This window comes from Marmota flaviventris, chromosome 8 (genome assembly GCF_047511675.1).
Source record: "Marmota flaviventris isolate mMarFla1 chromosome 8, mMarFla1.hap1, whole genome shotgun sequence".
Lineage (NCBI taxonomy): Eukaryota > Metazoa > Chordata > Mammalia > Rodentia > Sciuridae > Marmota > Marmota flaviventris.
In genome coordinates, this window is record NC_092505.1 from 11124587 (window position 1) to 11151506 (window position 26920).

At 45.7% G+C, this 26920-nt stretch overlaps 1 protein-coding gene across 1 annotated transcript in view; it reads left to right on the plus strand.

Moving 5' to 3' along the window:
• Urb1 (URB1 ribosome biogenesis homolog) overlaps positions 1 to 26920 on the plus strand; it is a 69199-nt gene that overhangs the window by 35093 nt on the left and 7186 nt on the right. Inside the window, exons 19-33 of the mRNA XM_027929313.2 lie at positions 440 to 633; positions 2341 to 2559; positions 3185 to 3364; positions 4566 to 5421; positions 6372 to 6573; positions 7165 to 7351; positions 10684 to 10742; positions 12741 to 12934; positions 14304 to 14414; positions 14498 to 14561; positions 16128 to 16299; positions 16667 to 16772; positions 23988 to 24148; positions 24742 to 24853; positions 26540 to 26646. Coding sequence (XP_027785114.2) covers positions 440 to 633; positions 2341 to 2559; positions 3185 to 3364; positions 4566 to 5421; positions 6372 to 6573; positions 7165 to 7351; positions 10684 to 10742; positions 12741 to 12934; positions 14304 to 14414; positions 14498 to 14561; positions 16128 to 16299; positions 16667 to 16772; positions 23988 to 24148; positions 24742 to 24853; positions 26540 to 26646 — 2924 coding nt within the window. The remainder of the gene's footprint in view (positions 1 to 439; positions 634 to 2340; positions 2560 to 3184; positions 3365 to 4565; positions 5422 to 6371; positions 6574 to 7164; positions 7352 to 10683; positions 10743 to 12740; positions 12935 to 14303; positions 14415 to 14497; positions 14562 to 16127; positions 16300 to 16666; positions 16773 to 23987; positions 24149 to 24741; positions 24854 to 26539; positions 26647 to 26920) is intronic.

Sequence of the window (26920 nt, forward strand, 5' to 3'; positions counted from 1 at the left end):
CTGTGCCCTCTCAACATGTGGCTTTGAGGATCACTGGAAAGGGGAGAGAGTGGACAATTAAGGAAGAGATGTTGTGGCCTAGAAGGGACAAATCCTTCCAGCCCCATTCTACCCACAAGAGGGGGCTCATGTGCGGAAGCAGAGGGAAGGGCCTAGTGAACCATAGAAAGTCCTAGGTCCAGGTGGCTTTGGACTTGCTTCTTATATGCCACTTCCCTGCCTCAGGACCTGAGATCTGACCATGAACTGTCTGTTTTATAGAGTAGAGCTTACAACAGTCTGTGCTGTAATACCTACCTCCCCATGTGGGCATGTGACTCCTAATAGAATTGCTTGAATTTTTCTGGGTCTTGCATAGTTGTGGAAGAAGGTAGTCTTGGTGCCCCTTAGGAAGGCACTTGTGGCGGCCTTTTCCCACACGCATCTTGCTCCTTTGCAGGGGAAAGCATCGTGACGTATCTGACAGCAGTGCTGACCGACCTCCTCCACACCCAGAGGGACCCCCTGGCTCTGTGTCTTCTCCTCCAGGCTTATGACAAGTTTGAGCCTCCAGGCCCACCTTGCTGCCCTCAGCTCTCCAGGTTTAGCAGATATTACAGCCTTTGGATCCCAGAGCAGGCCCGAGAGCCCTGGGTGAGCTATGTCTGTGATCGCTGCTCCTGCAGAGGGTTTTTTCCTATGAGCCACAGCTGCCTGTGCCACTGCTGTACAGCTTGCAGGGAGAAGTTGCTAACCTTCAAGTTTCCCCTATGTAAGAGAGGACGCTAAGTGGTGACACTGCTGCTCAGCTGATATGACTGAAACACAGAGGACTCAGTGTCCAGCAAGATTATATTTCCCACTGGTTCCATAGTGATGACAGTTGGCTTATCACTGTTTCAGCTTAGGACAGTAGGTTGTCTTTCTTTTTTTGTTTACTGACTGGTGTGTGACTTGTTGACACTGTCTTCTGTGAACCTTAGCATTCTCCTAGATTTCCCATGCTCACTGGCAGACCTGCTCACTCAAGGTCCCTAGCAGGTTTCATTCTGCTAAACTGGGATTTTTTTTTTTTTTTTTTTTTTTTGGTGGAGGCTATGTTATAATGGGATTCTAGCTTCAGGGCAGAGTATTTATAAAAGCCGTGTGGAGCCAGTTAACTTTGCTGTATGCATTTTTTGTGGATTCATTAAATTTCACTGTAGTTGAGAAAGCAGACAGGTTAGGGCCCTTTTCTTCTGAACAGTAGCCACACTAATTGCATGTTTTCTGTTTATTAGTGCATTCCCAGCCCCATACTAAGCACACTGTATGTATTTTAAGCCCTTTAATCCTAACAACAACTCTTGAGAAGTAGGTCAAGACTACTACCACCCTTTATATACATGGAGAAACTGAGGCAGAATGAGCCCACAGCCAGCCAAGGTTAGAGTCAGGATTTGGTCCCAGCATTCTGGCTCTAGAGCCCATGTTGGTAACAGCTGCTGCCACCTTGCTCTGCACAGAGGCCAAGCTTCTGGCCAGGTGGTTGGTTGCTAGTGTGGAGCTGCTGGATGCTCTGTGCTGCCTCTTCTGGACACTCAGTGTTGGCGTCCCTGCTCAGTTGTGTATGTACAACAGAGGCTCCCACTTTCAGGGTGCATTGGAATTCCCTGGGGCTTGTTCAGATTTGGCTGGCATGCACAGCATGACCCAGCATGTCCCAGGTGGAGCCTGAGAATCAGTGCTTCTCAGCCTGTCCTGGTGGTACTGCTGTGCTGGTCTGGGAACCCCACTTTGAAAACCTCTGAGTTTGGGGGGCATGTGTGACATTGGGTTTATTATCCTGAGGAAGTTAAGTGTTTGGAGTTATGCTAACAAAAGTTATGTGGAGTAAATAAAGAGGGCAGTAGGCAGTTTTGTCAGAAGAAATGAACGGCTTCTGTTTGAGACAGGTTGGCTCCAGAAATTTCCCTTCATTCTGTTTGTTGTTTTCCTGTCCTTCTGACAAAATACGGGTCCCTGGGCTCATGGGAGACAAGTAGCTCCAAGGACCCATCTGGTCTGGGCTTTTCTGTTTCCGGGGATCATCTATCCTATAGTTAAAGCCTTGTCTGTGTGGCACAGGGCTCTGCTCTGCAGGGTCTTTGTGCCTTCCTCTAGATGCCATATGCTCTGTCAGCAGAAACACACTCTAGGAAAATATGTGGGGCTGGTAGCGTTGGAATTAAGTCTACTAAAGTGCCACACAGTTTTCAGTCTTTAGCATGATTTTCATGAGGTGTCCTTTGTTACGTGTGTCACCTTGAGTTCATCACCTGTACGCACTGCGTTATGTCATGGTAATTTGTCTTTTATGCTGTCTCTTGCTGTCTCCATCAGCTCCTACAGGCATTAAGCAGCCCTGTACCCCACGCACCTCCAGAGGCCTCCTGCTTCTCTGCCCTGCTGCAGACGGCCTATGAGAGCCAGACACTTTTGGAAGAGTGCATCCAGGCACGGCTGCAGGCTGCCATCCCACACCTTGCCCAGCACCAAGTCCTGCGCTCAGCCAAGCAGGTGCTGCTCTGCCTCAGGACCACTGTGGAGAATTTCGGCCAGGTCAGTGTTGTCTTCCAGCCCTCGTGTTCCCAGCGCTCTACCTGCAGGGAATGTGGCCTTGGAGCTGGTCCCCACCACAGGACAGGATTTCTAATGGTCTGGGGCCACAGAGCAGGCCTATGACTCAGGAATCTGGACACCCAGCTGTGTCTCCCCCATGCTGGCCACTCCTTCCTGGAGCAGGCGTGCAGAGGCAGCAGCATGTCTCTTGGCAGCAGATGCGGCCACAGTTTGGCATGGGGTAGCCCTGCCCCTCTTAGAGTAGACTGGGTCAGCAGCATGGCAGGCCCCCTCCTTTCCTGAGTTGATTAATCCAGTAGCTGACCATTGAGCTTTTCCCTGTTGTGGTGTATAGTGTTCCAGGTTAGGTTGAGGTTGTCTCATCCCCCTTAACCAAACTAATCCTTTGTGTTTCACCCACATCACGAAGACAGGTGTCTCATTTGAGAGACGACTCAGGGTGGTTGTTCACGAACACAAACACTGTGTGTAAAAGGCCTTGGCATCTCAGCCTGCTCCCTTGAGTCTTCTTTTCTTTCCTGATTACCCCAGGGACCTGGAAGTCACTGCTGGGTCACCAGGAGCCCTCCCTTCTCTGAGACTCATGTCGTTCTCACCCTCACAGCTGGGCAGAAGTGTGGGCCCCCCCCTCCTACAGCTCTTCCTGGACCTCCTGAGGCTCTTGGTTATCCACTGTGAACAGTTGGATGCCCAGAACCGACAGAAGTGTGAGGCCGCCCAGGCCGAGTCTGACCTTTTTCTGGACATGGAGTCTGTGGCCTCACTGGAGTTGGCTGATGACCAGGTACTACCACCTCTTTCATAGGCAGCCTGTTAGCCTTTTCCCTAAGGTCACAGAGAGGGATAGATAGTGGCTTTCTGTGTGTGTGCTTCTGATTACAAATATGTGTTTACTAAAGAACAGTAGTGAAATGCAGAAAACTTAGCAGAGATGTTGACCTCATAACCCCCAACCAGGGGGGGGTTTCCAATTAGTCCTCTGCACAGTCACCCCCTCCCTCCGCAAGCACCCCCTCACATCACATGCTGTGAGCCTCTTGGGAAGCCTGTGCTGACCGGAATGGGCAGTGGGAGCCCTTTTGTGAGCACAGGAAGTACAGTGCTCTGAGAAGCAGCCTGTGTCTCCTGTCTTTAGTCTTGTGCAGCAGGCTATTGAGGTGGGTCGGGTATGTGTTCTACAGTGTGCCATGTAGCTGTTCTGCTGGGCTGCAAAGGCAAGCAAGTTCCTTATTCATAGTCTTCTTGAGACAACTTTTTTATTTTGATCTCTATCTTGACGTCTGAGAGATGTGTCTTCCCTGTTTCCAACTGGCAAAGCTCTGTTGGGAAGGTGGTAGGCTCCTCCCTTAAGAAAAATGAGGTAAGAAAATGCATTCCTGTCCCTGTGGACTACAGGAATTCCTGTCCAGAAGTCAGGTTCAGCAGGGTTCCACAGGACAGCTGAACCAAGTCATTCTCCAACTAGCCAAGAGCTGCTCTCTGGGCAGTGCTTTAAACTTGGTTGGGCCAGAATTAGATTCTCAGAGTCCCATGAGGCCAAGTGTCCTGAGGTGGAGGCAGGATTAACTTCAGTCAGGACACCTTCCCAAGACACATGGTCTGAGCTGTGACCACTTGATCCCAGTTGTCGGTAGACACCACATCCCTCTACCAGATTTTGCAGGGCAAGGCTTCTGGGAGACCAGAAGGTGGCTTATCTTAATCACATTTTGCATTTGTGTGTGGCCCACCCTCTGCATTGGGTGGCCGGGGAGAGCGGCTTTGCCGTACAGTAAGTCCACTCTGGCTGGTTGCATCAGACATGCTCGTGAACCTGGGTCAATGCCTTGCAGGGAGGAGCAGTCTGTCTCCCGACCAGTGGGTCAGCAGTAGGGCTACAGCGCTGCCTCCTCCTCACTCTCATGGCAGTGAGTGCTCCCTGGCAGCTGTGACTCCTCCTTGACCCTGTGCCTCATATGAAGTATGTCACTGTCTCTGTCTTTCAGACACTGGATGAGGTGCTAATGGCCATCCTCAGACACCCGACACTGGAGGGCTGGTTTCTTGCCCTGGAGCAGCAGGCACTGCCCCCACACACGCTCAGCCCCATCCTCGTGAAGCTCCTGGCGACCCACTTCAGTACAGGGGCCCTTCAGCTGCTGGTGGTGAGCGCCCCAATCCTTCGTAACATGGGTCGGCTTGGCCTCCTGGCCAGGTACTCAGAGGCCATCACCCAAAGTGTGTTGAGGGAGCTGCGAGCCAGGAGAGCAGGCCCACCCACATCACTACCCAAGACCCTACCACAGCTGAAGGCCCTGCAGGAACTGCACCCATACATGGAAGGTGCCCAGCTCCGAGAGGTCACCCTGGCCTTGCTGGACCTACCTGAGGCCCACCTGCTGGCCCAGCGACCCACGAAGTCCCCTGGGAAGGAGAAACACCTGAGCGCTCTCGGAAAGACTTTGGTGCAGCTGTTGACTGGCAGCCCTCAGGACCAGCTACAGAGCCACAAGTTCCTCTGGTCTTCTGAGTATGTGAGAGGCCTGGGGCCTCTGCTCCCAACCCTAGCTGTGGATGAACTGGACTCCGTGTTCCTGCACACTCTACAGAGAGACCCTGTGCTGGCCTCCGTGGTGGCAACCGACCTGCTTGACTATTGCCTGGCCCGGCGGACACAGGCGGCCCTTGGCATCGCTGCCCTGCTCCTTCAGCAGAGCTGCACCCACCTGCTGAGGTTTGAGCTGTGGTGTGGGCAGGCTAGTGTGGGGTTCCACCTGCAGGAGGATCTGGACAGCTTCCTTCCCCTCATCCATCTGTACCTTCAGTGCAGGACTCAGGGCCTCTTCGTGCGTCCAGCGAGAGGTATGGAGAAGGCTGGCTTTGGGCAACTGGAATGTTACAGGTCAGGGGCTTGAGGAGGAGAGGTACATGTTCCTTTTAAAATCCCTCAGCATCCTGGTCTGAGTGCTTTAGTTCTCTTTGCTCTTCCAGCATCTGACCAGCTCTGTGGATTGAGGAAGGTTGAGAAATTCCCAACACCCTTCCACCTCTCCTGACCTAGGGAATAAAGCATAGCCCTGGTGCCCCCTTGTTACCCTGTGTGAAGGGGCAGGGTTGGGCAGTAGTTGGGGTCTGGGGCTGTGTCTTGCCAAATTGAGGACTCATTCAGGACTAGGCCGTGCCTTGTCTATTGCACTGTCCCCACCTCCAGGGGAGATGGTGAGTTAGTGTCATGTGGGACAGTGTGGTTCCGGCTTTCTTTTTTCTTTACCCCGCTTGGTTTCAGTTCTGATGTACTTTCTGATTACCTCGAATTCAGTTCATTTTTTTTCTGTTAAATGCTCAAATGCCTTTTCCCTTGCTGCTTTGCCTGTTTTGTATAACTTTGTATTGAATGTGAAGATGCTTTAGAAACCAAGACAGACCCTCAGGCAGGAGCCTTCCTCCAGGAGTTCTTGATGTACCTTTCCTTGGGCACCCTCCCTGCTCCCGCATCTTGGAAAACGAGTCCCGTACTAGTTCAGAACTTCAGTACTCATGGTCTTATGAACTTAGATCTGGGGCATACATGGCACACTGGGCTCTAGCATTTGTCAAGAATGTTGACTGATGAGATGGAAACGTTTAACAGCTGGCCCCGGGTGGAGGCAGATGTATAGCATTTGCTGATTTCCTTGATGCCAGTACTATTGCTATGGCCTGTTTCAGGCTACCAGAGTGACATCACAGGATACCTAACAGCAGCTGGCTGCTGTCCAGGCTGGCTCAATTGAGCATTGTGTGATGACCTCTGCATGGTGTCTTTGTCCTAGTGTCCTCTGCTGTCATTTCTGTCTTGAGGAAGACCCTGTGGAAACAGCTGCTGGACAGGTTTCTCGGCACTAATGGGCCCCCAGAGTCTGGGCTGCTTCAGGAAACTCTGGCCCAGCTGGTCCCATTTGCAAGAGCCAAAAGTCTCCGAATGCTCATGGGCCATTTGCCCAGCTTGCTTCAGACTCCAAACAGTCACAAGAGGTAGGAGGGCAGGGGTCGTTAGATGGCTGGTCTCCTCTCAGCTTCACTTTTCTCTTTAGTATTTATGAAGTAAGTTAGTGAAAAACAGCTGCTGTCCTGTTGTGCTGGTTGGTGAGGAGCTGTTCTGACAAGAACTCTCCTTCTGACTGCCCATGCTGGAGCAGGCACATCTCCGGGAGCTTCTGAACTGGTGGTGATTTCCCACCAGGGGTTGGTTGGCAATGTCTGACTTTGTTTATTGTCACAGCTGGGGTGAGGGGTGTGGTATCCAGAGGGCAGAGGGGGCTGGGATACTGCTAAATATGTTGTAATGCACAGGATAGCCCTCTACAAGAAGGAATTATCCGGCCTTAAATATCTCAGTGCCTACTTGGAGGGACTCTGATCTAGATAAAGTCTAGACATAAACATATCCTTTTCTCTGCTGATACTGTTGGTTGTGAACATTATGGTGCATCTTTGATGTTTAAGAGTTGTGGGGAGCCTGTGGTCCCTAGGATGGGGAACAGGATTCAGGGCATTGTTCCCTTGTAGGTTTTTTCAAGGTTGGATTAAATCCTCTAACTCTGCAACTCTGGTCTCCTGCTACAGTTGGCTCATGGCAGACGCGGTCTCCACAGCCCTGGAGGGGTCCTCAGGAGAGCTGAGTGCCTGGAGGAAGACCCTGCTAGAGTCCTGCATGCAGTGGCTGCTCGCGTCCTTCAGTGGTAGCCAACTAGGTGATGCCAGTACCCAGGAGCAAGAGAGGCAGATGCTGCTCAGATTAACCGAGTTGTTGGTAGGTGTCATTTTTTACAATCCTGATGACACCTTTAAGGGACAGTAAGCTAGATAAACCAAGCTTTGCAGATACATTTCCAGCCAAGTAGTATGGTAGGACATAAGAGGGGCCATGTCCAGGCAGAGTGGCAGATGGGCAGCCCTGGAACTGATGAACTGTCTTACATCAGGAGCAACTGCTGTATGTTGTCAAGTGCTTTTTTGTATCTACTGAGATTTTTGGTAAGTTCTTTGTTTTAGTTTTTCTGTTAATAAGGTAAATTATATTAATTGTGTATCGAATGTTTAACCAACCTGGCATTCCTGAGATGAACATACTTGATCATGATGCATTATCTTTTTTATATACATGTGATTTGATTTTAATGTTTTATATATTCCATAAAGTATTTTTGCTTCTGAGAACATGAGGGATATTAGTTTGTAATTTTATTTTTCATCCTGTTGTATCATTTTCCCTCTGGCTGATTCCCCACCCCCCCGGGTTGGGGGTTGAACTTAGGACCTCATGCATGCTAGTCAGGTGCTCTACCACAGAGCTACACTTGCAGCCCTCTAGGACTTTATTTTTATTTTTATTTTTATTGAAATGTGGTTTAAAGCAATTTTATTATGATGCATCTTAATGCAGTTTTCTTCAGGTTTCTTGTGCTTAGGGTTCAATGAACTGTTGAGTCTGTCGGTTGATAGTTTTCATTACAATAGGAAATATTTGGTCATTGTTCCCTTCTATCAAAGTGTCCTTTCTGAAAAATACTATATTTTGCAAAGAAATAATTAACATCCCAAAGTTTAGCATAAGTATATGAGTTATTCTCGATGCTTGGTATCAAATTGCATTAATAGTCCTAGACTCATGATTAAACTCTGAATCTAAGACTTAAAGTAATTATAGGAAAAGCGGTAATAATGAACAAGTATGTGGTAAATATATTTTTAGGTCATAGATTAAGCTATGTACTTATTTAGTTACTTTACGAAACTATGAATATTTATGCCACAGATTTGTGAATTTAAGGAACTCAAACATGGCAGAACTGAGAGGGGAGGATCATGCCTGAGACCGGGAGAGCTGAGCCGTGGAGGCAGGAAGTGCCTACTGGCCATGGAGCCAAGGGAGTGCTGCCCAACTTCATGGGCCTCCCCTCTGCCCAGCCATGGGACAGGCACTGGATTGTGCCTTCCTTCCCTCTTGTTTAGTTGAGATATTATTTATGTATCATGAAATACACAACTGTTGAGTATAGTTCATATTACCTGTGTACCCCACACTCCTGTCTAGGATTTTCATTTTGGGGATGATTCCTGAGCTTTTTCCCCAAATGTGCTTCCCTCTGAAGCCATCACTCTTTTTTTTACCCCCAGTACTGGGGTTGGAAACAGGGGCACTCTACCACTGAGATATATACCCCTGACCCTTTTTCTTTATTTATTTTTATTTTGAGACAGGATCTCACTAAGTTGCTCAGGATGGGCTTGAACTTGTGATCCTCTTGCCTTGTCCTCCTGAGTAGCTGGGATTAAGGCATGCATCTCCACATCTGGTGGAAACAACCACTCTTGATTTCTGTCAGCATTAGATTATTTTGCCTGTTTTAGATCGTCATAGACTTGAAATCATACAGCATAGTATGGACTCGTCTGTTGTAGGAATGAGTAGTCTGTTATGTTTTGTTGCTGAGTACTTCTCCATTGTATGATGCCTACGTCCCCTTCCCTAGTCACATGAAAATTTGGAATTACTGGTTTTGTGACTATAAAACTAAATTTAAAACACACTCATTATAAATATAAAGCATTGTGAAACACACAAAGAAGAAAATCAATAGTCTCCCATTACCTAGAGGCCATCCTACTATAGGTTAGGTGTACATCCTTCCAGAGATCTTGCTATATATATATATCTATGTGCGTGTATGTGCTCATGAGATAAAACTTAAGTGTAATTTTAGGTTTTCATAGAATCATATTGTGCATGCTGTATGTAGCCTGGTATTTTAGCTGTTGGTTTGGTCTGTTTTTTTTTTTTTAATATTTATTTTTTTAGTTGTAGTTGGACACAATATCTTTAATTAATTTATTTTTATGTGGTGCTGAGGATTGAACCCAGGGCCTCGCCTGTGCTAGGCAGCTCGTTCCCACAAAATCTACCGCTGAGCCACAACCCCAGCCCTTGGTCTGGTTTTTTAACATAATACCATATTTTGAAATTTCTTTCCCATGCCAGTGACTGAGCACTGCCTTGACCTTGGTCTTGGTACAGTGGTCATTCCCAGGTAGGTGAACAGCAACATGTATTGCTGCACCTATGAGTGGCTTTCCAGTTTTTGCTGTTAGGAAGAGTACAGTGTATTATCATAAAGCATATGTGATGAATCTTGCTTGGTATGTCTTTGCACATTTGATCGCTTTTGTCCAGTTGAATACCTGAAAGAGGAACTGCTGGAGCAGAGAGAACATATTTAGAATGGGATGAGTAGAGTAGCTTCTTTCAGTTAAATGATGCTTTCTGCTTTCTGGACTCATCCATTGTGGGAATGTGAAGTCTATTGTGTACTGAGTAGGAGTTGACCAAGGTGCCAGCTGCCCCTGGGATTCCTTCCATTGGTTCTGGCACTAAAGTCTCCACAGCATGGCCAGGTTGGTGGAGCGAGGCAGCAGCCTAAGCATGAACTGCTGTTAACTGGTCTCTCTGGTTCCAGCATCTATCCTTCAATTCCATGTCCCTCTTCCCTTTGTCCAGCATGTACCCAGTCTCACAAGTGGTTCTCCTTGGCTATTTAATTAAAGACTAACTGCAAATCCTTTAGTGCTGTTTGAAATGGTAGACTAAGATAAACTTAGCAGGATGCCTCAGGAATTTTTCTTTCCCCATTCAGTGAGGAGGAGCATGCTAATAAAATGTCAGAACTCCTAGCAGAAAATAACGAGTTGTTTTTGTTTTAAGTTAAAAAACATCACCAGGCACCAGAAGCCTGTGTGCTTTGGAGGTTATTTGGATAGCTGTTTCATATTGACTGGAAACCCTAACTTCAATCCATAGTCTACATTTTAGGTTCTCCTCTCTGCCCTCCCAAACTTAAACTATCTTGTGCTCATCAAGAGTGACCTTAAGGGACTAGAACAGGAGCCGCTGGGAAGGATCAAACACTTATAGCAGGGGAGGAGTCGGGGCTCCTCTTTTTCAACTCTTTGGTCAGATATTTTATAGAAGGGGAATCAGACTCAGAGAGGTAGCTGCCTTCCTAAAACTTGTACAGCCAGAACCTCTCTCAATATTTTTAAAACACGTTGATGTTTCATGATATTTCTTGCTTGCTTTATTCATAGCGTGCACTTAATGAAGTTGATCCTGGTACTTGGCAGAAATTTGTGAAAAAGGGACTCAAGTAAGTTGATTTTTTTATTTACTTGGTATCATTTATAAAGGTGTGAATGTCATTAATCATGAAAAAACTCTTATATAGCTTGTTATAATACAAGTGGAAGAGCAGGTGTTGCCTCATTTTTAGAGCTAAAAGATAAAGATGGTTGGAGAAATGAAATGATTTGCCTGTTGACATGCAGGGTGACTTTAATGATGAGGAAAGAAGCAACATTTTGAAAAATGAGATATTTTTAAAATACCAAAACGTGCAAAGAGTAATAGCATCCAGATTTGATCCATGATGACAGTTTTTTATGCCTATACTAAATTTGTCCTAATTCATTTTCTCTCCCTTCCCCCACTGTTCTCGGCTGTGCTTTGTCTTGTTCGTGTATATTTTGTATTTTCACATTCTACATGTCAGTGTATGTTTTATCAGTAATGTTTTATGTGTTTAGTATCTTACACAGATGTCTTTTTCCGTCTTTTGTTTCACCCAGTTGTTTTTGATTTATTGAACTTGATGCATGTAGATCCAAGTCATTCATTTTTATTGCTATGTAGTATACTGTCTTTAGATGCTGCACTAATGTAGCCCGTCCTCTACCAACGGACATTAGGCTGTTTCCCCAAGTCTCTCCCTTAGAATCCTGACTAGACTAGCACATGTATCTTATGTTGCTGTGGCTAGGAGGACACGCTGGCTATTAGTGTAGGCACACCTGCAGAGTCCCTCGATGTGCATACTGCTTTCCACAGTTGAGTGAATTTGCTCTCTCTGCAGTGTGGGTGTAAATCCATTTTTCATGTCCTGTTGACACTTGACATGGTCAGACTCCTTAGTTTTTGGCAGTCACATAGTTGTGAAATGATGCTGTACCATACCTGTAATTTTCATTTTCCTGATCATTCATTAACTTTAGTCAGAGAAAACTCTCTCTCACAAGAGGAGAGAAAGAAGTGAAAGAGGATCCAGGTTAATGACAACTATAGATGATCATTATGTTGTGATGGCTTTCTCTCCAACTTTGGTTAATTTGTGAGTATGGAGTGCCTACCTTAACTTAGTTGATTCTTTTTTTTTTTTTCGTTTGGGGCAGGGGTTGGTACTAGAGATTAAACCCAGGGTACTTAACCACTGAGCCACATCCACGGTCCTATCTGTCTGTCTATCTATCTATCTATTTATTTTGAGGCAGAGTTCCTTAGGGCCTGGCTTACTTATTGCTGAGGCTGGCCTTGAACTTGTAATCTTCCTGCTTCAGCCTCCCAAGCTGCTGGGGTTACAGGCCTGCTATACCATGCCTGGCAATTAGTTGATTCTTAACATTATTCATTTAGAACTAAAAAAGCTTTTTTCTAGATTATGGATATTCTGTCTCTGTAGTGGTTTTGAAGGATTTAAGTCATAGTTTCCAGCCTGAGTAGCCAACAGGAAGGAAGCAAGCGAGAGGCCTGGCTGGCAGGGTGGGCTGGGCAGCACTCGGTTTCTCTCCTCAGGCCCAGCTCTTCCACTGCCTCCTGGTGTTTCAACTAAACAGGAAGTTTGTTTGGTGTTTATGTCATAAAGAAAATTGGGTCCTATGCCACATAAGACATTTTGGTCACTAATGGGCCTATATACGATGGCGTTCCATATGAGATTGTTTCTCCTAGTGATGTAGTAGCTGTCTGAGTAAGCACACTCGCGATGCTTGTGCAATGACAAAAACTGTCTAATAGTAACAGTTCTCAGAGCGTGTCCCTGTCATCAGTGGTGCAGGCTGTAAACCCACTGTGTCCCACCTTGTTTTCCGAAGCGTCTCTGTGTGGTGGTGGACAGTGAGAAACAAGGCTAGCAAGGATGATGCCGTGGTAGAGGTAGAACCCAGGTGATGGGTATGTGCACATCCACTGTGACATTCTCAACTTTGTGCTGTGTTTGAAAATCTTACTAGAATTTTGAGGAAAAAAAAAATAGTTTCCTGTAGAATACACTTCCCTAACTTGAAACTCTTTCCCTTTTACCCTGGCCTCCCAGGTTTCGCTATCAGGACCACACCTTCCTACAGACCCTCTGTGCTGCCACACAGCTCCTGTATGGCCCGGAGAGCACTGTGCACACCAAGCTCATCCAGCTCCCGGTGGTCCACATGATGCTCACCCAGCATTCTCTGTTTTTGCCAACACTGCTGACATCTGAGGAAGAAGGAAACCCAGACAGTCAAGTAAAAGGTGACTCTCACACAGCCTTCCCAGTTCAGTTGCAGCTTTTATTTCCTGTGTCATCAAAACTTCTCTCCCACTGGTTTTCAAAGCTAAACAAGTATTACGAAAATGGCAGTAGAATATCTTGTTTCTGTCAAATCCAGAGTAAAGAAATACTGCTGCCATAAGTTCAGACAACAGTGAGACCTGTTTTAAAGGCCTCATCAGGCTTAAGGGGTCGTGTACTGTATTATGCGCCAGTGTTAGTGTCTGGGAGTTAGGGAAGGTGAGGGGTGTGGGTCTCTAACCTGAGAGAAATTGATTAGTTGTGTGAATTTTCTTAATGGAAAGATTGAAACTTACCGAGGGAGAAGGGCTGAAACCTGCTCCTTGGCAGTTTACTGTTGTGCAGCTCTTCTAAAGCCAGGCTTTAGAAGCATTGACTAAGCAGCTACTTTATGCCCATGAGTCCCAAGTGTGGTTTTGGCTATGGAGGATGTCCAAAAAGATGTCTGACAGTCCCTGTCCCCTCAAAGCCACACTGAATATTTAGAGAAGCAAAATCAACACCTCAGATCATTGGAAATCTCCACAGGGGCAGTCAGTAATGAACTGCAGGTGGAAGATAATTGTCACCCAAATGATAGGTAATAGATACATTAAAAAGGGTTGTGCCCTTTATTGAAGCAGGAATAGAAATAATATAGATTTTGGTGGCATAATTGTGTCATTTAGCCTTTCATCTCTGTGACAAAAATACCCAACAAGAACAACTTAGAGGAGGATAAGTTTATTTTGGCTCATGACATTGGAGATTGAGTCCATGCTGGTCTGACTCCATTGCTTTGAGCCCAAGTTGAGGCAGCATATCATGGAGGAAGAGTGTGGAAGTTGAAAGAGAAGGACCCACAGAAAAAAAAAAATCCACCTTTTCTGGGGCATACCCCCTGTGACCCACCTTCTCCACCTGCGTTACCACCCAGCCAGTTCATTCAAACTAGGATGGACTGATTTGGTCACAACTCTCATTATGTAATCAGGTTGCCCCTGAATATTCCTGCATTAACAGGAACTCTTGGGAGACACCTCAGAGCCAAACCTTAACAAGAACCATAGGGGAAAATGCTTGGATTTAAAAATCTTGGGTGGCTTAAAATTGTGCAGGGGGCATGAACAGAGACTGGTCCTCAGCCTTGTCAAAGATCTAGGGATACAGCTACTATGAAGATATGTTTATTTTACAAAACAGGAAAGGGACTGGACAGTGGTCCAAATCCCAGAATCATTCGGGGGCTATTTCAAGCATTTTGATGTTCCCTGGAATGTGCCCTCCGCTACTCCTGTGCTGAATGTATGTGTCTCTGCAGGGCTGAGCATTTTGGTGTTTCTCTTCCAGAAGCACTGGTGGACCTGATGGCGACCGTGGTGAGGATGTGCCCCTCTGTCTGTGAGAGCAGCCACTTTGCCGTGCTTCTTGGGGCCTACAGGGCCACCCTCAGCATCTTGGGTAAGGGTTGAGAACTGGTGGGGTGTATCCCATGGTGTGTTTAAGGAGCTCAGCTTCCTAAAGGGAGCCTCATTGACTTCCAGATCAGAAGATTTTACTTCTCCTCCGGGCGTATGAACAGAACAAGCTCAGCCTCATTAGTTTCAGGTGAGTGACGGAGCCTGCATGTGCTGGGACCAGCAGGCATTGAGGGCATTGGCCTTGATGGTGCAGCTGCCTCTCCACACAGCAGATCCCAGGCTTGAGAGTTTTCTCATTGGTTTTCAATTCTCAGTTCAGGGTGACGGAGACAGATCCTCTAGCTCATGCACAACTCCAGCACGAGCTACTCAGGCAAGGCTTGGCCTTGCCTTGGGTCTGCTGGTGGGCCTCCCCCGCTGACCGATGGTGCCTGTTAGTGGAGGACCCGCCCCTAGACACACTCCTGACTAAGAGGTCTCATGTGATTAATTTTTATGGAAATCTTTCTCTTCATGCTTCTCTTTAAGTAGAATGACATATGATGGGGTTTGGGGAGAAGAGTGAAGAGGGCTGCCTGAACATTAGGTCTGTTCTGTTTGCCCATTCCTGCAAGTGTCTCTCTGTACCCTCCGCCCCTATCTGTCACTCTTCCTCTGTCTGTATATCCTGGGCTCCCAGGAGCTGCTTCACTTTGCTTAAAGTTGAAAGCTGTATTAGCTCAGAAGCTGCCACCATCCCAAAGAAAGAGAGACATTCTGTCAAGAATACCCAGGTCTTATGTAGAGACCCATTCTTCCCCTTGTGCACTGGCCCCTTCCCTTCTCACCTTGGGGTTGGTACTCTGTCATTTGTACCTCTCCTGGAACGGAACAGTCCCTGTGTACCTGAGTGAGAGAGGAGGGCAAATCAGACATAAATCTCATTACCATGAAGAAAGAGCCCTTCTAACTGTCCGTGTTGTCTCAGATCACCCTTGAACTCAGAGAGCCAAGAAGGGCAGGTGAGGCTGTGCAGCAGTGACAGCTAGCTTAGGTTATGAGAGCCTCCCTTCAGCTCTCAGGAGAGTGTGAAGGAAGGAAGTGAGCTCATGGGGCTCCATGGAGCTGAGGAACATAAAAGCACTTCTAGTTCCCCAAAGTACTGTCTCCATCCAGGAGATGGCAGAAAGCTGATTGACATTTCAGAGCAGGGAAGTGGCCCTCCTCAGAGCTGGCTTAGGAGCATCCTGACAGTAGTAGGTCCATCCAGAAGGTAGATAGGGTAAGAAGGAAAATTGGGAGGTGGGGGTGAGGAGAGAGAGGCCTGTCATTTTCTTGGCAGAAGGCCTTGGGGGCCCTCTCTGGGCAGTTGCAGTGGGGGTTTGTGGCATGCATGGTGTGCATGACATACCTGTGATGGACACTCCAGGTGGGGCAGTCTAAAAGTCTTATGCAGGCAGACCTGTTCACTCGTGGCCTGTGGGCAGAAGGAGTTCAGGATTCTGCCTTTGGTGTAACTGGGGCTCTGCAGCCAGGCTCCCCAAGTTTGAATCCTGGCTCTGCCACTTGCCAGCTGGGAGGTAACCAACCAAGCATCTTTCCTAATCTTCTGCCTCTTTTTCCTGTTTTCACAAGGGGGTGATAGCACTGCCTTCCATGGGGGCATTGTGCAGATTGTGTGAATTAATGTACATGAAGTGCTTAGGATGGTGTCATAAAGTGCTGTTCCTACTGAGTCCCTGTGACCAGTCTGCACTCCCCTTTCTGGCTCTAGGGTGCTGCTGTGGGGCCCAGCAGCCGTGGAACATCACAAGACATGCCGGAGCCTGGGAAAGTCGCTGTGGCAGCAACCCAGCGTTGGGGATATTCTTCGCCTGCTGGATCGGGACCGGATGATGCAGACCATCCTGCACTTCCCCTTGAACCGAAGGCTGCTGCCTCCTGAGGTTCGGCTTTTGCCTTCTGCCCCTTCCTCTCCCAGGGCTCCCTCTACACCCTCAGCTTTGTCTTTCTTATTAACTTTTTATTAAGTAAAAGCCCAACTGTGTACAGAACGGACTGGGCCCCAGGTACGCCTCACCCAGACTGGCTACCTTGTATCATTTATTCCCCTCCCCCACAAACTTATTTGAAGCAAATTCTAAAGATCATAATATGTTTCATATGTAAGCATTGCTTTTTATAGAATCTCTTCTGCTTTAAGCTCTTAAATATTCAAAATAATTTGAGCTTTGATAACAGTGGGTTAACATTGACATGCTGATACATTTATGAGGTTGAGTCATGCATTTTTATTGGTTTTGGCTATTTCAGGACTCACAGGAATCAGTGTTTAAAGACAAGAGTGTGAAGGTGGATCTCAATGGCCTTTATGACCCCTGCTTTCTCCTTCATCTCTTCAGTGAACTGACCAGGCCAGGTAAATGCAGCCTCCCTCATGGATGCCTGGCTGCTGTGGGGGCTCCTGGGGTCAAATGACAATGTCAATCGTTGCCATAATTCCAGGTTTAAGGTCTGAATCTTGAGATCTTGACTGTTCTTTCATGGTCTTCCGTTGTCTTCTCACCTTTTCATTCCAGTGATTTTTAGCAAAGTCACTGTTATAGTCATCTTTTCATTGCTGTGACCAAAAGACCTGACAATAATAACTAAAAAGAGGAATATCCTTTTGGCTCACAATTTCAGAGGTCCATGGTTAGCCAACTCCATAGTTCTGGAGAAGAGCATCATGTTGGGACGGCATGGTGGAGGAAATCAGCTCAGGACATGGAAACCAGGAAGCGGAGAGAGAGCTCTGCTCATCAGGAGCAAAATATAAACCCAAAGGCACACCCGCCAGTGACCTGCTTCCTCTAGCCATACTCTACCTGCCTACAGTTACCCAGTTACTGCCTAGTTCATGTATATTGGTGGATCGGTCCACTGATTACTTTATAAGTTTCATAATCTAATCATTTCACCTGAAAATGATGCTCTTACACATTCATTTTGGGGGGGACACTTCATGTTTAAACCATAACAGTCACAATTCTCACGTTTTGAATATAGAGTGGTTTTTAGAAAAATATATATTTATCTTTAAAACCAAGGGTGTCCCTTCTTCCTTAATGTTTTCCTAATTCCTAATGATGAGCATTTTCTGAACTTTTACTAGATAGTGGTCAAATGCCAACAGAAACTAGAGTTTTTATGCTTGAGTTAGAGTCTGCTGAGGTTGACTTGGTTTTGGCTTAAGTGTATTTTGAGAGTTACATTTTATGCCCAGAAGCCTGAGGCGGAAAGTCTTTATGGATAAATGGGTGATGGGGAGTGAAAATATGTATGTATATAATAGTCCCCCTTACTGGGGAGATATCTTCCAAGACCCCCAGTGAATGCCTGAATCCACAGATAGTTGCAAACCCTATATGTTCTGTTATTTCCAATGCATACAGAAAGTTTGTGATAAATCACTTGCAGTAAGCAGTCCACAATAGCTTACCATAGATTTTAGCAACCTCAGCATAGAATTTATTTTCTTGCCTTAAGTTAAAAACTGCCACTTTATGGCCTCTGACATGTCTGAATTGCCAACATCACTTCTCTTGCTCTTTGGGATCATTATTAAGTAAAATAAAGGTTACTTGAACGCAAGCACTATGACACAATGACAGTCTTGATAATAGAAATGATTACTAAGTGACCTGCAGGAGGCAGGGATGATTCACATTCTGGGCCTGACATGCGTATAATTTTATCATGCTGCTGATAGCAGCCTGCAGTTTAAGACTTGTGAATTGCTTATTTCTGGGACTTTCCATTTAGTACTTATAGACAGTGGTTGACCACAGATAACTGAAAAACTGTGAACACCTTGAGAATGCTGAACACCTATTAGCAAAGATGAGTTGAACTTCCCAAGTTAAAAAACACCAAGAGTTTCTCTTTGAAATGTGCACCCATTTCTTTTGTCCATTTTGTAATGAGATTGTGTGTTGGTTGAGTTTTGAGGTTTCTTTATGTATTTTTGATGTAGTGTTAGTCCACAGAAGGATATGTGTCAGCTTATCTCTTCATCCTCGAAACAAGGTCTTTGATAGAACAGAAGTTTTCTCTAAATTAGATAGATTTATTCTTTTTAATTCCAGGGTCTATTTGAGGCATGAAGTTCAGGTCCAGGTTGGTTCGTTTGTCGCTGATGTCCAGTTGTTCAGCCCCCATTTGTTGAAAATGTCTCCTTTCCCCATTTCCTGCTGGGCTGCAGTAGGAGCCCCTCTGCCCACGAGGCCTCCTGGGAACTGTCCTGAGAGGCCGGGGAGAGGTGGCTATTACTAACACCAGGTAAGGGCCTTGTCAAAGCTGGCAGTGGGGGCGGGGGTTCCTTGCTCTCCACTGGGCTTCCTGTGACACCCCAGTAGGGATGCGAGGGCTTCTTGGATGCTGTCTCAGGAGGGAAATTGGGGCCCCTCCTCATAGCCTAACAGGGCTGAAGTCCAGGCACCCCACTCTGAGTTTGCTCGTGTGGTTCAGAACACAGTGAGGTGTCTGACTGCAAGTCAGGTCCTGTGTTGTCTGCCCCTTTCTAGTCTTGGCTCCAGAGAGGAGGCTTTTGTGGTTAGTGCCTGTTGGCACTTCTGGTTGCTGCTTTTTCAGTTCATCCCTCGGATGTAGGAGGCGGAACAACATTCCAGGGACCCTCAGCACCTGGGAGGTATGGGGGTGCCTTGGAGGCCTGCTGGTATGTGGAGGGGTTCCTTGAAGGGGGCGGGGGCCTCATAGCTGTATACATTGGGTGGACTAGGGAGACCACGCCCCCACTGTCTGTCGTACTTTCCCCTTTTTTAAACTTGAAAGTTTTCTTTTTATACACAAAAGCTCCTACCTGTGGACAGTTGTGCTAAACCTCTACCATTGCCCTTTGTAACCCTTTTAAAGGGATCAAAGGAGGCTGGCTTTTCATTGAGATTCCCCATTAGTGGCTCTTTGTGGCTGGCACTAGCTCCCCTTGAAGAGCACAGTCCTGTTCCTGAAGCTGGATTTTATTTGCAAGCGAACGGGGTATTTTGTACAAATGTCAGAAAGGGTGATAGCAGATGGGTGTCCTCATCGCCCAGGTAGGCACGGGCAGTAGGCTCACTGAGGCAGATCCGCTGTCTCTCTGTGCCTTGATGGTGCCATCCAGGTCTGTTCTTCATCACACATGGAAGTAAATTTTCCACAGTGTAAAAATATGAGTTTGTTGGCCATTGTAACTGGAGAAAATTAGAACAAATCATTTGGTCTCTTCCCCTGCTTCACAATACAACTCTTAGAATATTTAATTCTTAGGAAAATATTTAACAGTAAAATCAGTTGGGTATTTTTCCCTAAGTCTTGAATACTTACTTCCTTTTTATGTGGTAAGGGGCAGATCCTGGGAGCCTGGGAGCCTTTTTTGAGGGGAGATGTACCAGTCACCCATCTCCTTACCTTTAAGTCTCCCGATACAGACTATTTTAAATCTTACTGCTATATGCTATAATATAGTTCTTAAAAAACTGCAAAGCACATTAGTCCTCATCCTGAAAAGTATTTTCAGTAACTCAAAATACTGGTGGTATTAAAATTCACCTTGAAGTAGAACATTTCAAAAAGCATAGAGGTGGAAAAGGAAATGTATACAACGAAAACCAAAATACCCTCCAAAGGTAGGTTTATGAGGTGTTGCGCTGGGCTTCATGTCCTCAGCAAAAAATGGATGCCTGGTGACTTAAACAGATTTCATTGGCTGCTAATAAAAACAAACCACCCCAACAACAAGACAATTCATTGGGAGAGGAAAGTTCCAGCACTAAAATCAGTTAAGCTGTGACACACAGTTGTTTTGGTGAAGCCACCAGCCAAATCAAGAAATAAAGCCTAGGGCTGGGGTTGTGGCTCAGTGGTAGAGCGCTTATCTAGGCATTGGGTTTGATCTCAGTACCACATAAAAATAAATAAATAAAAGTACTATGTCCATTTACAACTAAAAAATTTTTTAAAAAGACATAAAGCATAGTGGGTAGCTCCTCAAGCCCCTTCTTGCCCATATTTTGACTTTACATAAATGGCATCATTCATGGTACATTCTCTGGTGCCAGGCTTCCTTTATCCCCCATCACATCCATGAGAATCACCAAGCTGTATGAAGAAGGCCCCCACAGTGTGTTTGTACTTCCCACCTGGCCCAGGGATTGCTGAGCTTCTTGTAGGCCCAACTTGGGTATATGGTGAGTCTTCACGTGTCCTGTCAGAGAGAAACCACAACTCACAGCTCCATTTTCAACCCTTTGCTGCAAATGGGAACCTATGTTCTTAACCTTAAGCCCTTGACCAAGAAATGGAGCCAATCAAGGCTGTTGGTAATGGCAGTGACAAACACTTTCTCCACGGCTAAGTCTGGTCCTCAACGGAAGAGATCTGAAATCTTTAGCTCATAGTTCACAAAGCAGCCAGCACAGGAAGGTCACTTGTTCTAAGCCTTGTCACCAGATGACCAATACGGAGTCCTACCCCACAGTGCACGTGGTGGGGAGTCCTGTAAGAAGAGGCTTGAGGGAGACTTCCGGATTTAATCCTGGATAATCATTCCAATTAAGCCATTCTCTGAAGGTCTGTTGGTCCGAAGGCCAAATTGCTATTCATGAAGTTCTTCAAACAGAGTGACATTTATAACTGTTTTTAAATAGCCTATTATATTTTCAGCATCCCAAGGGCAACCCTAAGTGTTACAAAGCCAAAGCTTCCATAAAGTAGCAGAGATGATTATGAAATATGAAATTGATTTTTCCTTATGAACATGTGGAAAATTCATTTGTCTCAGAATGTCAGCAATTACTAAAAATATCCCAGCCAGCTGAGTACCAGCTCATTTTAGTGAATGTAACATTAAATGTTTAGACTTCTTTTCCAAATATATTCTGTGTGTAGTATTTGTTATGTAGGTATGTAGGTATCTCTCAAACACAACTCTTCTTTTCCAAAACAATTTAAATCTAATTTGGTGTTTTTAAAGCTTTTGGGCTTTCCTTCCCCATCAAAAGTAATCAGTTGTGAGAAATTACGAAATTGAATCCATCAGCCATTGGAACCCACAAGTCCTTTTCCATTCTTTCAGTTTTTATCTGTGTCTTGATGTTAAAAGTGGGCTTTGGTAGGCAATCTGCACTGGAATTCTGCTTCTTTCCTGATCTGTCCATCTCTGCCTTTTAATTGGAATATATTCACCAGTTATATTTAATGAGATTATGATCTGACTCTGTTTTACCTTCTTTGTTGATTTTTAGCGTGTGTGTGTGTGTGTGTGTGTGTGTGTGTGTAGTGGTTGCTTTAGGATTCGTATTAGACGTCTTTAATTTATTGCCATTTACCTGCTGTGGAGATGATTCCACTTTGGACATGGTGTGAGATCCTTATAATGGTATGAACCCATTATTCCCTTTTGGCTTTTGTGCTATTCTTACCACACACTGTATTTCAATATCTATAAACCTCACAATAGATTACTATTTTTGCCTCATTATTTTTTGAAGAGATTTACTTGTTTGTATTCACCACATGGCCGTCAGTTCTTTTATTAGTGCATATTAATTATACAGAATAATGGGTTTCATTGTGGCATATTCATACATGCGTAGACATACTTCAGTCACTTTCCTGCCCTCCCTCCTCCCCCTGCTCCTTCCTCTTCTCTAATAGTCTCCCTTCCTGTAGGTGCCATTTTTACCATTTTTTTGTTCTCTGTAGTCCTTGATGTAGATCCACATTTCTATTTGATATAATTCTACTTCTGTCTGAAATACTTCAGTTAAGAATTCTTGTAGTTCAAGTCTGCTAGTGATCAAGTCTTTTAGCTTTTTTATATCTGAAAAAAAAAAACTTTTGAAAGATTTTCAAAGGGAATAGAATTCTAGTTTAATAGGCTTTTTTTTGTGCAGTACTTGAAAGATGTTGTTCCACTGATTTCTGGGTCACACAGTGTTGCTAACAATAATCATCTGCCATTTTTCTTCCCTTTTTTCTGTGTGTTGTGTATCTGCTTTTAAGATCTTTTTTCATCACTGGTCTCAAGCAATTTGATTAAGATATGCTTGGATAGGATTTTTTGTTTGTTTGTTTCTTGTGCTTGGGGTTCCTTGAGCCTCTTGGCCCTATGTGGGTATAGGTCTTGTCAAATATGGAAGTTTGGGCTGCTTAGATTGCCCCACAGCTCAGGGATGTTCTCTTCATCATGGTTTTTAAAATGCTGTTCTGTCTGTGATTTAGTTTGGATAGTTCTATTATTACTGTCTTCTGAGTCACAAGCCTTTTTATTTTCCATAGTATCTAATTCAGTGGACCATTCAGTACATTTTCATCTCAAACATTATAGTTTACATCCCTAGAAACATGGTTTGTGTTTTTATATCCTATATTTAACGTGCTCCATCTGCCCTCTAATAGTCTCCCTGTTTTTTAAAAATGCTATTAATGGTGTATCTTCTACTGGTAGTATATTACAAGATTACCAGCTTAGAGCAGTCATTTCATTTGGCTTGCATTTATTTCCTAACTAGGTTACTGATTACTCACTCTAAAGAACATCATAACATCTTTATGGATAATTATCATGGCTAGGTTAATTTTATGTATGTGTTTGTGGCACTGGGGTTTGAACCCAGGGTCTCAAGTATGCTAGGCAAGTGCTATATCACTGAGCTACATCCCCAGACCTTTTATTTTATTTTATCTTATCTTATCTTGAGACAGGTTCTTGCTAAGTTGCTCAGGCTGGTCTGGAACTTGCAATTCTCCTGCCTTAGCCTCCCAAGTTGCTGGGATTGTAGGCATGCATCACTGCACCCAGCTCAGATAAATCATTTTTTAACAAAGTGACCTATCTCTATTCCAAGTCCTTCTTGACAGAATTTGTTTTGTAAAAAGGCCTGGGTTCTTATTAAAGTATTCTGAACATTGTGGTAAGGTCCTCTGCATATCTGATCCACTTTGAGTCTTGTCCTCGTCTAGAGCAGTAGGAGCATCTCCAGGCCTCACAGATACCAGCCAGAAGGCTCTTCTGGCTATAGCTGTTACTCAAGTATGGTGAACCAGTCTTCTGAGAGATTTTTTTTAGTTTGTTTGAAGAATGAATAAGGGTTGCAGAGTGAATCTAGCTTAATTAATCCTTTGGAAAATTGATGGGCCAGGTCCAACTGGCTTATACTGGCTACATTTCCCAGCTTCCCTTCCCTTCTGTATTTCCTAGGTGGTGCTTGCAGTTAGTAACACCATGGCTGTGGGCTGAACAGGCAGACATGGGGAGCTGGCTGCAGATCCCCAGTCAAGGCCCCGGCTCTTGACTGAGCACTTAGCCCTGGGTCTCAGCATTCCTCTGTTCCTTTCCAGCTCATGGGATGTTCATGGGAGAAAGTGAAATAACCCCAGTGAGGATTTGCAGGCTCTTAGAAACTGAAGACATGGCAGTTATTGCCACAAAAAGGAAGATATTTTTTAATCCAACTCTGCAGCTGTTAGGGAGCCAGAGAAAGATTTTCTTGCTTACATTCAGCACATGTAGCTGAGATTGGTAAGATGCAGAAAAGAATAAGAATCATAAAATCCTGTTGTATGTTTAGTGTAGTATTTTGTTTTCCTGTAGAATTTGTGGTGGACTGTCGAAAATTTTTGGATTCAAATGCTCTGGGCCTAACTGTGGCAGCCCTCAGTAGCTATGACCCCCAGATGCGAGCTGCAGCTTATTCCGTCCTGGCGGCCTACTACTCACATCTGGAGGGTGCTCGGTTCAGGGAGCAGTCCCAGGTGAGTAGGAAATGGGGACAAGCCTATGGGAGGAGGATGGGCCTGGCAGATGTCAGAGAGCTAGCTGGCTGTCTGCTGGGTCTGGTAGGAATATTTACTGGAACAGGTATGTTGCTGGGAGATTTGCTGAGGAACTAGACTTTTGCCTCTAGGAGGTGATGCAGGAAGCTGCCTTTGAGCCTCATCTCCTGGGGAGTAAGAGCAAGGTTTCCCCCTTACAATGGCTCTTCCTGTAGGTAGACAGATGCTTGGTTTCTGTTGAGCATTTCTTTGGTCTAAACTCAGTGATGAAGATTTCTGACCCTCAAAAATCTGTGCCCTGTGCTAGGAGAGGACCAAGAGCAGATTGGCCTCTCGGGATACAGTGCCTGGCCTTATCTCTGCCATTGGGCATGGGCTTGCCTCCTGAAAGAAGGTGAAAAGCAAAACACGTCCCTAAAATGGTAGCAAGCTGGTGTCCTGTGCTGTGAACTGCATCCTTTGTGTCCCTGGGGTGGGAGGAGCAGGCACGCCTGCACAGTGGTGGTTCAGCTACAGAGTCACAGTTCTGAAAGTGCTCCCCCCACCCCACCCCGCTCTACCCTATCTTTCAGCTGCTTTACCTGTTGGATGTGGTCCGGAATGGTATTCGAACCCCGAACATGAGACTCACTTTTACCTTGGCTCTCTTCATTGCCAAGGCAGCCCTGCAGATTTTGAAACCAGGTACCCCTGATATAATCTGGTTGGAGAGAAATTGAAAATTGGAGATTGAGCAAGTTTGCATCTGGGATTTATCCCACGGGTGTAATCAGTCACATATCTATGAGAAATGACATGTTCAAGGTCATTCAGAGCCTGTAATAGTGAAGAACTGGGAGCCATCGTAACACCCATCAGTAGTAGACAGAAAATAAGTGTTGAAACTCTGTAGGACTAGATCCAGAAAAAACTAAATGGAAAAAAAAAAAGATGCAGAACAGTGTGTATGATGGGGGCAAGGAGTATGGACTCACATTTGCATGTTATATAAAACTGGTAAAAAGCAAATAAAACCCAGGAAATCACAGCATCCCTGAATGTGACCAAAATATTAGGGACTAAGCTGGGGGCTGAGAGCTTGGACTTGAGCTAGGATGCCTTGGGCCCCTTCCTGCCTCGGTGTCTTCACTCTGAAGCAGGGTGATAGTAGCACCACTGCTACACCTCTAGGATCACTGTGCAGGTGACACCCCAGAGCCTTCACAGGCTGCCTGGCACAGTGCCTCCCATCAGGTTGGCCGCTGCTCTTGGTCCTCACTGGTCCCTGCTTAGGAGAATGCAGAGTGGCTTAGGGATCCCTAGCTGGAAAGCATGGAGTCACTGTGCACGTGTCACTGGGTTATTAGAACACAGCTCCAGTGTTACCCACAGGGAAGCGGGGCTCCTCCACTGTGAGCAAGAAACCTTAATTCATCACATGTCTTTGTTTTGCCATTATTGAGAAAAAACGGTGGAATGCTGGTACGATTGAGGACTGCAGGGTTCTTTTAGCATAGATGGTTGTATCTCAGATGAGAAAACAGCCCCCCAGCTGATGCCACCACCCTCACACCAGCTGAGGCCCCCAAGGTTGAGTAGTGTGTCCAAGACCACAGTTAGCTTGTAGTCAGGCTGCTCTTAGAATTCAGATCTGATTTTCATTTCCTCCTAAGTAATTTTTTAAAATATTTTTTAGTTGCTGATGGACTTTTATTTTATTTGTATGTGGTACTGAGAATTGAACCCAGTACCTCACACAGGCTAGGCAAGCACTTTTCTACTGGGCTACGACCCCAGCCCTCAATCCTATGTAATTTTTATGACATGGTTTTTCCCTGCCTTACAAATTTGAGGAAGAAGAAATATAATTAAAAATAATTTGTAGATTTTAAAGGTCCTATTATGAGAAAATACAGCAGAGACCATGATGTTTGTAGTCCCCACCTCCCATCCAGTGTGTGGCACCCGGGTATAGCTGTCCCACTCAGCACTCAGGTTGAGGTGGGACCTGCAGGCAGCAGATGCTGAGCTGGCTCAGGCTGTAGCGGGAGGAGGGTCTCACCTCTGCCTGTGTTCTTGAACTGAGGCTCCCTTCCTGAGACAGGTCTTCTCTGTGGGAAGCAGAGGAGAGTGGGCTGATGGGTGTGATGTCAGTCCTGTGGCCAGGTCCAGCAATGGTTCTGAACCACAAGGGAAAGCCCATGTGCGGTTGCAACATCAGGTGCCAGCTGTATTCTAATTCTCAAGAACCAGTATTCTGGACAAGGGTAGAAAAGCTCCCTGGGGACAGGGCCTCATGGCTAATACCCAGAGCACCTGCCTCCCGTGCTCTGCCAGCCTCAAGGTGTCCTATTGACACCTGCAGTCAGTGACTATCTTGCCTATTCTCAGAGGAACACATGTACTGGAAGATCAGCAAGTTCCTGCTGTCACATGAGTACTTGAACATGGACAAAGTGCCGGGCTTCTACCAGTTCTTCTACAGCTCTGACTTTGAGGTAATGCTTTCAAAGCTCCCAGAGACTCCTGAACTGTATCACTCAGTCACTGTTATTTTTCTGGTGTTTTCCTCATTAATACCATTTCCCACACAGCTGAGATGATTGCACAAACAAGGTCACAAAAAGGAGCTGTTCACATGGGCTTCTGCGTAGATGGGGCTCCTGTCCCACACACTGATCATGCTTCTTGAACCCTTAACACTCTCTGTCAGTCCTGACTCTTCCCACATTCTCCTGGGATTTCCTTGGTGAATGCCTGGGTTAAATAAAA